General features: G+C 37.0%; 1 protein-coding gene across 12 annotated transcripts in view; it reads right to left on the bottom strand.

Annotated features, from left to right (window-relative positions):
• Window positions 1-13,169, bottom strand: part of Ih (hyperpolarization activated cyclic nucleotide gated potassium channel Ih) — a 257,619-nt gene that overhangs the window by 208,794 nt on the left and 35,656 nt on the right. For all 12 annotated transcript variants that reach the window (XM_076124864.1, XM_076124869.1, XM_076124873.1 and 9 more), the window contains exon 2: window positions 12,057-12,639. In XM_076124864.1, the coding sequence (XP_075980979.1) occupies window positions 12,057-12,103 (47 nt within the window). In that variant the 5' untranslated portion in view covers window positions 12,104-12,639. The remainder of the gene's footprint in view (window positions 1-12,056; window positions 12,640-13,169) is intronic.

The following is a 13,169-nucleotide window of genomic DNA, read 5'->3' as shown; positions in this document are numbered from 1 at the left end:
TTTCTAATGTACTTGCTTACTTTTCCAGAGCAAATATATTAATCTAGGTCATGTTTTTCTAATTATCTCACGTGACCCAGATAAATAACGATATGAATGTTAAAATAAAATGATTTAATACTGAAAAGGAATTGATACATGTCTCATTAAATTTATCATATTACAAATCCTTCATCACAGATTTTCAACCGAGGTAAAATCATAATACATTATACTCTTTGATATTAAACCTCTCTCATATAACCTGTCCGCAGAATCCAAACGATGCAAACATATTAAAACAAAAACTCTTTACAGGTCACCACAGTTGCCACAATGGAAAAAGTTGATCAGTTAACTGGGTCAAGTGTTACAACATGACAAAAATAATAAACAGAATGCAGCGGTTGTCAAACATCAAAGTCAAGTGGTTGATAATTAAAAAGTGAAAATTGGGAACGGCTAGTATTTCACTCCATAGTTGGTAGATAACATGTTTTGGCCGGTCGCCAGCTTTTGACATTTGGGTCATTCCATAGGTCATCAGAATTTTAAAGCCTTTTTTTACAGTGCATGCTAAGTTGCAATTTTGAGTGGTTACCGCAAAACCAATCGGTGTCACTAGTTCCGCAACCAGCAACATTTACAAACTTTAGTTCGGCAGCAGTTTCATTCCTATTATGAGGACGGAATTCATCAATCTGACTGTTATTTGTGGCATTTACTCTGGATTTGTAACAAAAATTTACAGCGTTACAAAGGATCTAGGTTTCTACAACATGACATGAGCAATAGAAAAAAATATTGATTGTTTTCATTACGATTGTGTTATTAGCAACCAAAAACTTACAAAAAAAATTAATGTCATAAAATCTGACTACAAAACCAATTAATCACTTTCCTACTGCCATATAAGTTAGATGAGTAAAAATCTCTGAGTGAACGCTGACGTATTGATTGAATTATGAAGCCCTGGCGATTTGCCAACTGAACCTGTTAAGCGAATGAAATTCAAGTGCCTACTTTACACTTGTAGTATAGCGGGCGAGTGATCATTTTGTATGTAGGTGCCGTGTAAACTGCACTAACATGACATATTCTGTTCTACTAGAACGTTTCCAGACTGGCATACATTCTAATATGAAATTTAATATATTAATGAACATGAGTAACTAGGAGTCATAGATAGTGCCGGTCCCTTGTTGACTTTCCTAAGTCATTGCGTATTCCCAGTTGTCCCCTCTCACTCTGTCCTCCGATGGGACAACTGGGAATTTTCTTCTTTTCTTCCTACTTGTATATGTACGTCAGGCTGGCCCGGCCCCATGGAATTTAATAATGAGATTGTTATCAATCCAATGTACCCGGGTATACTAATATATGTAACACCTTCATTTTCAATGTAACTCTTTTTAAAAGAAATTACGTGCACTTCTTAGTGGCCGGGCCAGCCTGACGTTTTCAGCCCGGCCACCTTGTTTCCCACTAATCTACAAAAAATACTGGCAATATTGCGCTACAGATGAAATGTACCCTATAATTTATGCATATGTAACACAAAATCGAATCCTAAAATGCAATAGCATACGAAATATTAGCGGTTGCAGGTGGCCGGGCTGAAATTATTTCGTTAATATAAAACAGTAAAACTGCAACACCTACCAAAAACTAATACCAGTACATAATGAGATATAGAGATATAGAATACATGTAACGCTTTCATTTTAAATTATAATACATATTTAGAAAGAATAATCACTTGAAATTCTATTTCAGCCCGGCCACCTAAAAGCGGTAATATTCCCTAAAATCTTATGCCAATTTGTACAGTAAAACCTGATACAGCTATGAAATGAAAGTTACATTCGTTTCGTTTTAGTCGTATACCTTTAAGCCTTCTGTTTGACTAGATTATCAAAATCTGAGAAACTTGCCGAAGAGTGACTATCATTTATTAACTAATTTCAGGACATTTGGTTTGTTGAGTGAAACAAAATGCGTTACTATGATATTTTTATTAATAAACTAAGTAGTATAAATCACACATAATAATTGTTGGATACATAATACCTAAACCTATATATATTTTCTCCGTTTTTGGCTTCACAACATAACCATACCATTTTAATTGAAAGTTTTCAAAACTTTAAATTCAAAGTTGATGTAAAAATCATTATGAAAATCTGTGATTTTTTACCAAGGTATAATAAGTATTTAACCAAAAATTATCTTCTAATATTCTGAATGAATGAATGTTCGATGTTAAGGTAATATTGATATTACTATAATTTTTTGATAACTGTGTTATTATCAATGTGTAACCTTTTTTTACATTATTTATAATTAACAATTGTTATAGTACCTAATTAATATAAGTACAAATGTTGTCTAACTAATTTCAAAAATGATTATTAAAAAAATATGACAATTACCAATTTTGTTTCACTCAACAAACCAAATGTCCTGAAATTAGTTAATAAATGATAGTCACTCTTCGGCAAGTTTCTCAGATTTTGATAATCTAGTCAAACAGAAGGCTTAAAGGTATACGACTAAAACGAAACGAATGTAACTTTCATTTCATAGCTGTATCAGGTTTTACTGTACAAATTGGCATAAGATTTTAGGGAATATTACCGCTTTTAGGTGGCCGGGCTGAAATATAATTTCAAGTGATTATTCTTTCTAAATATGTATTATAATTTAAAATGAAAGCGTTACATGTATTCTATATCTCTATATCTCATTATGTACTGGTATTAGTTTTTGGTAGGTGTTGCAGTTTTACTGTTTTATAATAACGAAATAATTTCAGCCCGGCCACCTGCAACCGCTAATATTTCGTATGCTATTGCATTTTAGGATTCGATTTTGTGTTACATATGCATAAATTATAGGGTACATTTCATCTGTAGCGCAATATTGCCAGTATTTTTTGTAGATTAGTGGGAAACAAGGTGGCCGGGCTGAAAACGTCAGGCTGGCCCGGCCACTAAGAAGTGCACGTAATTTCTTTTAAAAAGAGTTACATTGAAAATGAAGGTGTTACATATATTAGTATACCCCGGTACATTGGATTGATAACAATCTCATTATTAAATTCCATGGGGCCGGGCCAGCCTGACGTACATACTTGTATTTCCAGTTGTCACCCCGGGGGACAGCGTTAGAGGGGGCAACTGGGAATACGCGATGACTTAGGTCAATGTAACATGTCGAGGTGGACTCAGTATACGCTACTACTTGGTGTTCTTTAGGCTATGAAACCAAAATAACTAACTGTAGTAAAACGGAGATGAAGTTATTAAATAAGTCGTGGAAAAATAAAGTGTCATTCCAGTAACACATAACAATGCGTCATAGAAAACCATGCAAAGGAAGTTACATACGGAATAACAAAAGTCACGAAATGCAACGACTAACGTAAGCATGACGTTAGGTAGCAAGTTTAATACAATGCAGTGATTACGTAATTGTATTTTTTTTATAATAGTAATGTTTACATTTATGAGGGCATGCAAAGTCCTCATACCCAACCCGCACTTGGCCAGCGTGGTGTCTCAGGGTCTAACCCCTTCCTTGTTCGAGAGGAAACCCTTGCCCAGCAGCGAAACAGTAAAGGTTAAAATAAAAGTAATGATGAAGTCTTCCACAGTATGTTCGGAACATCATTATGTCATTAGTCGGGTTAAAAACCTATCAAAAAAATATTTGAAGACAAACATTCAAGCTCTCCGATTAGGACTTTAATAGTCTAACGTATGCACTTGAAACACCACAGCAGGTTGTAAGCATGGAATGGTTTTAAACTCATTAAACTATTAATATACTACAACTGAGTAGAACTTCAAGCAATCCCATTTCATAAACCGATCATTTGTTTACCAACAAAACAGTCCCGAACACGAATAATAATATTTACAGCTTTATGAATGATTCCGTAGCGATAGCTGCCCACTTTAGTTCGACAATAATTTGCTTTTGTTCCATCGATTCGGCTTTCATTTTCCATTCAGTTAACAGTGTAAACACGATATGGGTACGTTCGGCCGCGCATCGACATGCTTAATTCATCTGCACCGACATTTTGTTTACACACCACTTACAAGACTACGTTTTTGTTTATATAGGAGTTATAACTTTTATGCGGAAAAATACAATGTTAATATTTGTGAATTGAAGTCTTTGACTATTGGATTATGAAACAGTAAATACAAAAGTAACTATGTCTTTTCCGCGTTCACGGATAAACTGGTAAACCAATGTGTATGTCTTTAGGTATATTGGTATGTACCTAATTTATTTCCAAAGATATAAATTAGCAACCATCTTTTACTTTACTATATTTAACAGCAAGCACCTTTTTTTGCCTTTTTTTCGCTACGGAATATTTTACTCTTAAACGTTTGGAATATTTTCTAAATGTTCTGCAAATGACAAATGCACGTGATATGAATCGTGTACACCGCCTCCAATATTTGTAACACATCAGTGAATGTTCATTGAACGCGTGCCCCAAATCGGTATGTTTACCAATCTTATTAATTCACGTTTTAATCAACGTTCGATTATGGCATGTGAGAAATAAAATATGCGACTACCTCAAGCAGCTATTTATACTCTTTCCAATTACAGATTCTTTTATGTTAAACTTTGTATAATTATAGGGGTCGCTACTTGGTTAAAATGTTGATACTTTCAGAAAAAAGAATAAACATGTTTGGAATTTTCGAGTCGATATTTGGCCCTTCGTTGTTTTTTTTACAATCAACATGTATGTAAAAGTACTGGCACATCGTTAACTTTTGCACCGGCGCGGCGCGGTCTCGGCGACCGGCCGTGCACTTTTACAAATTTATCGTTTTCATTCGCCGGTGCCATGAATATTTAGAAGCTATTGCGGCCTACACCGCCCTCATTCAATTCATTCATAAAACGGACCAAATATTAAACGTTACCACACACCCCACAACGTGCGAATATGGAGATTGTAATTATGTTACGTAAATAACACCAAATTGGGTTGGAATTTAGGACTTTTTGAATAAAAATGCTTGGTCAAACGATGGCTTGTTTGTTAAATAGACTATTTTAGGAACACGATCGCCGGTACTATGGAAAGCTATGTTAATTTTAACTTTAGTTTGCTGCTCACTAATAATAGCTGGCTTTGCAATGAAAGCTAATCATAAACGTTTATTAGTTTTGACCCATGCTAAAACTTTTAACTCGCAAAACTAATTAGGATCTCTATCTAATAATAGTGAAGTTTTATTTTAATTAAGTATACAAAATTAAAAACAAAATAGTCGTTGAGAGTATTATCATTGTCTGCAAAGTTGCGCGCTATTCCAACTGTTGAGCGAGACCCAAAAAACCCTAATTGAATATTAAAGAAAATGAATTCTAAAGCGAACTCGTGTTTTTTGTTAGGAGCGATTACGGTTGAATCGGAATCAATTGATTTTTGCCGAAGGCTGTAATAAGATATTTGTACCCAAAACGTGCATAAATTTCTTCAGGGTTATTTATATCTGAAATTTTCTCACGAGATTAAAAGGGATTTTGGAACAACGTTGATGTATTAAACTAGAATTCGTTCTGAATTGGATTGCTGCTAGCTGCTGCTAAATATTAAGATCATCTGAAGCTTTTCAACAGCTGCGATAGTTGTACAATTTAATATATTTACCGTTATATCTCAAGAATGTCTGCAACGCTTTTTAAGTCTTATTCTCGTGTTCATCAACATGAATTCGAATTAACCGTAGAGAGAACAGTATAAAAGCAGTTACGATGTTCTCATCAAAGGTTCTATCACGAGGATGTTGACACAATAGGCAACATTACAAAGTCGGGGCGAAACTGGAACAGATCTAACCCTGTAATATCTATGTGTTATGAAATAACCTCAGCCTAAGTGGTACCGAGATCGAGCGCTCACCTCAAGATGTCCCCTTAACCTTGCCTGCCAAATAACACTAGCCGTCTCTCTCGCACACGCACTACTGGCATATTGGTATCCCTGTTACGATGTTTGCTTCTTACTCGACCGAGGCCTACACCTTTATATAATTCTGTTGGTGAATTACACCCGAAGGAGCATGTTTTTACGTGTGCTGTAACGATTTTCATTAACTTTTTATTGTGGGAAGCAAATTGTGAAAACGTATTTTCAGACTGATTTTCACTTTATACTTTATTTATTTTTATTGTTATGTATTTAAGTCTATTTATTTTTAAGTAGATTATGTCTGTTGCCCGTCTTGCATGAATGCCGTCTGCGTTCGCACGTAATAAAGATAAATGGAGCACCTTTTTCAGATAGACGAGCTTTTTACCCTTCAAAATTAGTAATGAGCCTATAAGGAGCTTATTTGTAACTCGACGTTTAAGAAATTAATGCAAAGAAAAAATCTGAATGTGAAATAAAGCCAAATAAGCAAAGTAGGGATTATACTGAGTGCTTTCTTAAATCTATAATCACTGCCATGATACTGTGATACAACATATGAAAATAGTAAAGAATTAAAATGTTATGTACAATTTTATATCAACAAAGGTTACTGACATTTTCATTAAACAACCACAACTTTATTTTCAATTGCCATCCACTTATCCACTATCCACTTCCCTGAATTCTATTAGGAGATATTTTTCCGTTTGAGGAAGCAAGTCTTGTTTGTTCAATTAATAAATGTGTACGTTAACAACAAGCACTACAAAGCGCCGGTCTACTCCTAAGGGCATGTTGGAGAACTCCCTAATTAGATACATGTAAGTTATTCGGACAGTCGTAAAAGCGAGCCTTGTTTCATATTGTGTCCACTTAGTTATGTCCTCAAAGGAAGCACACAATAAATGATGTGTTTAAAAATTAAATGATAGTGGTAAATTATGTTCATAATTATAAAAATAATGTTGTTCTTATTCGCCTACATCGCATCGCATACATTTATTGTTTAGAACAACAAAAACAAAAACAAAAAACATGCTCCTTTAGAAGAGGCGCCCATAGCCAGTTGCGCTCACCGGTCGGTAAACGATCTGTGGGTTAAGCAACCATTGGCGCGGTCATTCCATAGATGGGTGACCGCATAGTGGTATTTGAACTGGGCGTCTCCGTGCTTCGGAGGGCACGTTAAAAGTCGGTCCCGGTTGTTGTCTACTAAGATAACAGTCGTTAAGCCACGTCAAAGGCCTTCCGGGCGGTTGAACAACTTTGACACTAGGTTGATCACTAACCATACGACAAACAAACATTGTTTAGAAAACAAGTACCTACCTAACAATATATTTACCATTTACAAAATATTAAAAAGCAACAAAATATTTACATCTGAATCCATTCGTATCTGAATTAAGCCCCACGTTCACATAACTAACGCGTTTTCCAAGAAATGCGAAGGTTGCCAAAATTAACGATCATTTTCGTACAAAAGTTACCCTCTCTTCGGAGGATTAGAAACGATGCGTCATTATACAAATATCACGAGATATTTGATACACTTTGTTCTGACATGGAACTCCCCCGGGCCAGAGCCAAGGTCACGTGACGTCACACCACCCATGACGTCAACAAGCATCTCGCTATTCTAGTTCGACATCTTGTGCGAGCTATTTTGAAGAATTGCCCTGCCGCGAGCCTTGTTTAGAACGCCTAAGTGTAGGCTAAGTTTAGAACTAACTCCAACCCAACCGGATTGATTTTATGTCAGTGTTTCTGCCCGTATTTTAGCTCTGTACCTACTGGGAATAGGCCTTTGTGTTTCTACCTAAAGCTTGGAAATAATTGCTTGCTATTGAGCCATATATTTCTAATTGGATGTCGAGTTTAAGCCTCCTCGAATCGCCATTAACATTTCGCTTCATTAATATCATAATTTATGTTCTCGTTAATTGTCATCACTTCACCTTTCTAGCCTGAGGTACTTAGAAGCAATTTATGGGGCTAAATCTTTTATGTACGTTTCCCTTTCCCTTATTTGAATACGCGCAAAATGATCTTCGGAAATTTGTATGTTTTCACTGCAATTTACTAAACGGTACAAAATGAAAACTTAATAACAGGCTATCCGTTGAACGTAATTATTGCAAGCCTTTGACATACGATGAGTGTGAGCGGAACAATTTTAGCACGTAGTAATTTATGATACGCAACGAACTATACGATGATGGTGAAATTATTCTCAAATAAAACTAGAATTGTATCAACAAACTAAAACCGGACTTCGCTAAATCTATTTTAACTCTGAACTAAACAAATGAAACTTCAAATATTAATTTATTCCATTGTTCCGACTTTTATATTCTGTATATTTTGAGAATAAAAAACACCGTTCTATTGCTTTTAAATATTTCATCGATGTGCAAATAAAAATGTCGGAGACACGAGCAGCGAGTGCGCTAAATATTAGTTTGAACAGGTACGGTTCACTGAAAACGCTTTATTTTTATAGCCAGCATCAATTTATCTCTTTCTGTGGTTTAAATGGTACGTACAAAAACCGAAATAACATTATATTCGCATTCCCGGCGAGACTGCGGTCGAACGTTAATACAAGTATAGAAATACCGAGTTAAAGTTATTGCTAAATATTGTTTGAATTTTGTATAGAAAACAGATTTTGTTTTCATGTTTTTGTCGACGTGGACAATATTGATTTCACTTTAGTACCCAATTATGTGTACCAATTACATTCTCCTTATTGAATACGCTCATCACAAGTCGAGGGGATCGAAATTAATTCGACAGTGTTGAACTCACGTCACACTGTGATCTCATACTGAACAGAATAGAACTTAAAACCGTTGAACAGAACTTTCAAATACCGTTTGATAACAGACTAAAACTCAAAAACAAAGTAAAAGATTTGCAAGAGATTGTAATGCTTTTTATTACTTTATTTCTAACCGACACACAAAACAAACAAATCTTAAAAACTAGAATTCCATTGCATCCGAGATCGCGTATCTGGAAGTATGCAAGTGCTACATACATATTGCAGAGCCGACCGACGATGGATTAACACCAGTATTGGCTGTTACATTTCAAGGCAGCGCTATATTTTCGCGAACACTCACCGAGGTTCTTGTACGAAATGCTCCTACTCGTGAGGAATAATTATAGCAGAATTTCAAGGCAACAAGAGCTCTGTGCAAAATATTCTTGAATATGTACAGAGTCACGTGCTACCATCTAGTTTTATGTTCTTATTGTGGGATAAGACTCAAAGTTTAGCGAGGCTACACATCACTTCTATGGTTGCTTGCTGACAATGCGGATGATTGTCTGCTCCTAAATATCGTTTGATTCAGAAACAATTATTTTAATTGTGACTGGCTATATTTGTATCCATCGTTTGTAACTTCACCGAGTCTTTATAATACGAACAGTTTTTAAAGTAGGAAAAAGATAGAATAATGATCTGTGCCATGAATTGTATATCTTCGAAGTCTTATAATATGGTATAATTTATTTTCGACAATCCGTAACCAAAATAAATAAGAGCGTTACAAAACAAGCTGCCATTGTTCCCATATATTGTGGGAGGAGGGTATAAATTAAACTGTGTCATGAGGGAAGGTTGCTCTCAAAGAGGTTGTATGTAGCCTCTTATTCTCCTCACGCGCCACTGACGTAGTTAGGCTGTTTCATCCACGACAAATAAATGCCCCTATTCCCGTTCTATTGCTCGATATATTTGCTTTGCAATATATTTTTGGAAGTGGTAACTATATTTTAGTGTGTAACGGACACAATAAATCTTGGCTTAACAATGTTATAAAAATCCTATGGTTGTATAAAGTTTTGTTAGCGTTCGCTAGTTCGTATTGAGTTGTGACGAAAATGTTTATTGAGCTTTGAATTTATTCGTAAAAATGTCTGTCGGTGACACAAAAAACCGTTGTACATATGTTAATTTCCAAATTCTGCATAAAAGCTCAAATACAAAATACTGGAGCAGATGTATTTTAAAGGCTAGAGGTACTAAGCATTGGTCTGTAATTACACAATTCGTGTTTCCACTCACTGCCCAAAAAGCTTCCGTAATTATTCGTCAAAAACACTGGTTTAACATCAAGTGCTTAACGTACAACATTATAATTAAAATAAAACGCTGATCCGTTGCTTTAATTAACGCTAAGTGGGTTAAACAATAGCACTTTTACAGCTACATACGCCGCCATCACTATGTAGCCAAAGGGCGGAAATACATTCTACGCGGTTTGAAATCCACTTTGCGGTGTGACCCTTGTACGCTGGCCAAAGACCTAAGCAACTGCTACAACAACCTTCCGACTTTCAACCGTTTGCACATGAACATAAGGTTTAAATTACACTTAGCAACTTCTCAAGTAGCTATGCCGTAGACATCACAGAAACCGTTGCTACGAAATTCTACGAAGTTTCAAGCTACGTTACATTCTTGTGTGCTACGGACTAGAGCAGTCTGTGTAGTATCTTATTACTCGGCAACTATAGGATGGTCATTATTTTCAACTATACCGGATAATAACCATCATTTTAAAAGAGCGTGAAAGTTAAATTAGTTTTTCTTGCGTAATAAAGATATTTTTCTTTCAGGAAATTGTAACTTAACATAGAATAATGCACTTCAACTTGTAATGCGAGTGCGGAATACAGTGGTGTTTCGAATATTACACTGTTAACTAAGATATACTACCTATAACTTTTACTGAAACATAAATATTGTTCATTACTTTTAATAAAAATACACATAATATAAATCCACATATCACCTCGTAAAATTGAAGCCCCACCACATAAAGCCAATCAATGTTTTCTTTAGATTACCCATAAAAAGGGCACAACAATTTACTTACGGGTTGGGAATTTTGCCGCTTTTATGTTTGGACTTCATACGTTTAAGCGAAATCATACCAAAGGGAGGTTTATAGATATAATAAATAAATTGAGTGTTGCGCGATTTCTTTTATTTATGGTACTCGATTAGAGATTTATGGCGGAAACTCAAAATATTTGTACATACGTGCATCGGATTTTTTTCAATTGGTAATAACTTTCGATAAAGAATAAATAGATGTAAACGCAAATTAATCCGTAATATTATTTGTACCTATATTTAGCTTAGTTGGAAAGAAACATTTTTAAATGAAAATGAAGTATAAATCCCATGGCGTCACATGTAGCAAATGAGTGAGTGCCTATACTTAAATATGCAAATTCAAAGCTCGAAGGATTTTAATCTTTTTGTGGGTAAATATGCAAATATTCCAATTAGTCGTTTGCATAATATCAGTTTCCTTCCGTGCAGCACAACACAAGCTACAAATGTAAATAGAGGTTTAATTGAAAGCGGCAAATCATAATACGATATCTAGCTTCCGATGCATCAATGATGAATGCAAATGTTCAGCCTGTTCAGTGTGAGGTAGGGTGTACGTGCCAATAATTGTAGGCCGTCAATTTACACCCAACTGACGTCCGATCGCGAATTCCGACAACAATCACTGCCCCCTCGCAACCTTGTCAGAACATCAACCTAACCCTTTGATGCGTCAATCAAAATGATTTATGTACGTTTGGACGGCATTTTGGTATCAATATTTTGGATAAAATTATCGCTTTTCGGGTTAGTAAATTATATATAATTTTAGGGACAAAAAATATTCGTATGTGTACTTTGCTTCAGGATGTGCATTTTCAAATCTACATAAATTATACCACGATTACCGACCTCTAATTGTGCTCGCCCGAGGTAATAACGAGCGGAAACCCAATAATACAAAACCGAAATCAATCAAATCTTAAAGGGGCAAGGTCTATTTTTGCTCGCTCGTACCGAATTTATGGCAGTGCGCTCTGGATTTAGGTTCGGTAATTGAATATTCACATCCCGATGGTCGCCCGTTCGACATTTTGATGACTTGTCGCTAGAGTAAGTTCGATCGTCTTTCAAATTGGAATAAATATGAATTGCTTACCCAAATCGATTCGTATTAGTTATCGACCTCATTGGCTCAGATCAGCATAATCATTGATTAAGTAGATAAAGAGAAATCTGTATGTGCAGGAGTGTGTCGGTACTTACGTGTTATTGGCGGAGGAGAGCCGCCGGTGTAGGCTGCGCAGCGACATGGCGTACCCCTAGCAGGTGGGGCTGCCGCTGCCCTTGCCGCGCGGCCGGCGCAGCGCGCGCGCCCCGAAGAACGCGCCCTCCTCGTTGCAGGACTGCGAGCGCTGCGAGGCCAACATACCGGCCGCGCGGCCCAGCGCGTGCAACGGGCGCACGCGCGCGCGCCTGCCCCAACCGCACCCGGCCACCACCTCAATCTTGCCGGCCCCACGCGCACCGCGCGCGACTCACTCACGCCCGCTGCCGGCCCACGCGCGCCGCACTACACACACGCATCGAGCGCGACCGCAGCACAGACACGCCACCACGCGACACGCGACACGCGACCCGCGACACGGCGACAGACGCGCGACAGACACGCGCCTCCCACCTTTGGCACTTGTGTACACTAACTAAGTATCTTCTATATTTAATAAGCTAACTAATGCGTAATTGAAATATCGATTGAAGGCGCTTCGTCGTTTGTTCGATTTGTATTAAGACTAATTAATTAATTAATTTGTGAGGTGAGGTTAGCTCTTGCTTCCCGTCGTATTATCTGAAACAAATAAAAATAATAATTAGGGATGAGTCAAATGAATTACAGAAGGAGAGGAAACAACAATTGATCGACCCCGCGGTAATCGGATCACTGCGCTGAAATTAATTTAACAGAACGAACATCGCGCGTCGCGTCGTTGTGTTGTCGCTTGAGTAGCGTGGCACGGTGGCACTCGTGCTACTCGTATGTGTATTGTGTACACACGGCGTGTACGCCATGCGCCTGGGTACGGGGCGGTTAGCGCGGTACGTGGGAAGGTTCGCCGCAAAAGTACAAAGTGACGTACGTCATTGTCATAATTAATCCGCACGTTTGGATGACTCATACATTACACGCTCGTATAATTGAGTCACGAAATGATTTTTGTTTTGAATGTAATTAGGGCCTATAGGCGGGGAGGAAGTTTTAATGAAATGGTCAGACGGAGGTCTGTCCCAGTTAATCTTTTGAAAGCTTCTAATCCCTACACTTCGAACAAGCGTAGTCTGTTTATAATGTATCTTGTATCGTTATAAATAACCGAGTCC

The sequence above is a fragment of the Anticarsia gemmatalis genome, chromosome 17 (assembly GCF_050436995.1).
Source record: "Anticarsia gemmatalis isolate Benzon Research Colony breed Stoneville strain chromosome 17, ilAntGemm2 primary, whole genome shotgun sequence".
In the NCBI taxonomy this organism is placed as follows: Eukaryota; Metazoa; Arthropoda; class Insecta; order Lepidoptera; family Erebidae; genus Anticarsia; species Anticarsia gemmatalis.
This window is presented reverse-complemented; position numbering and strand designations above follow the sequence as displayed.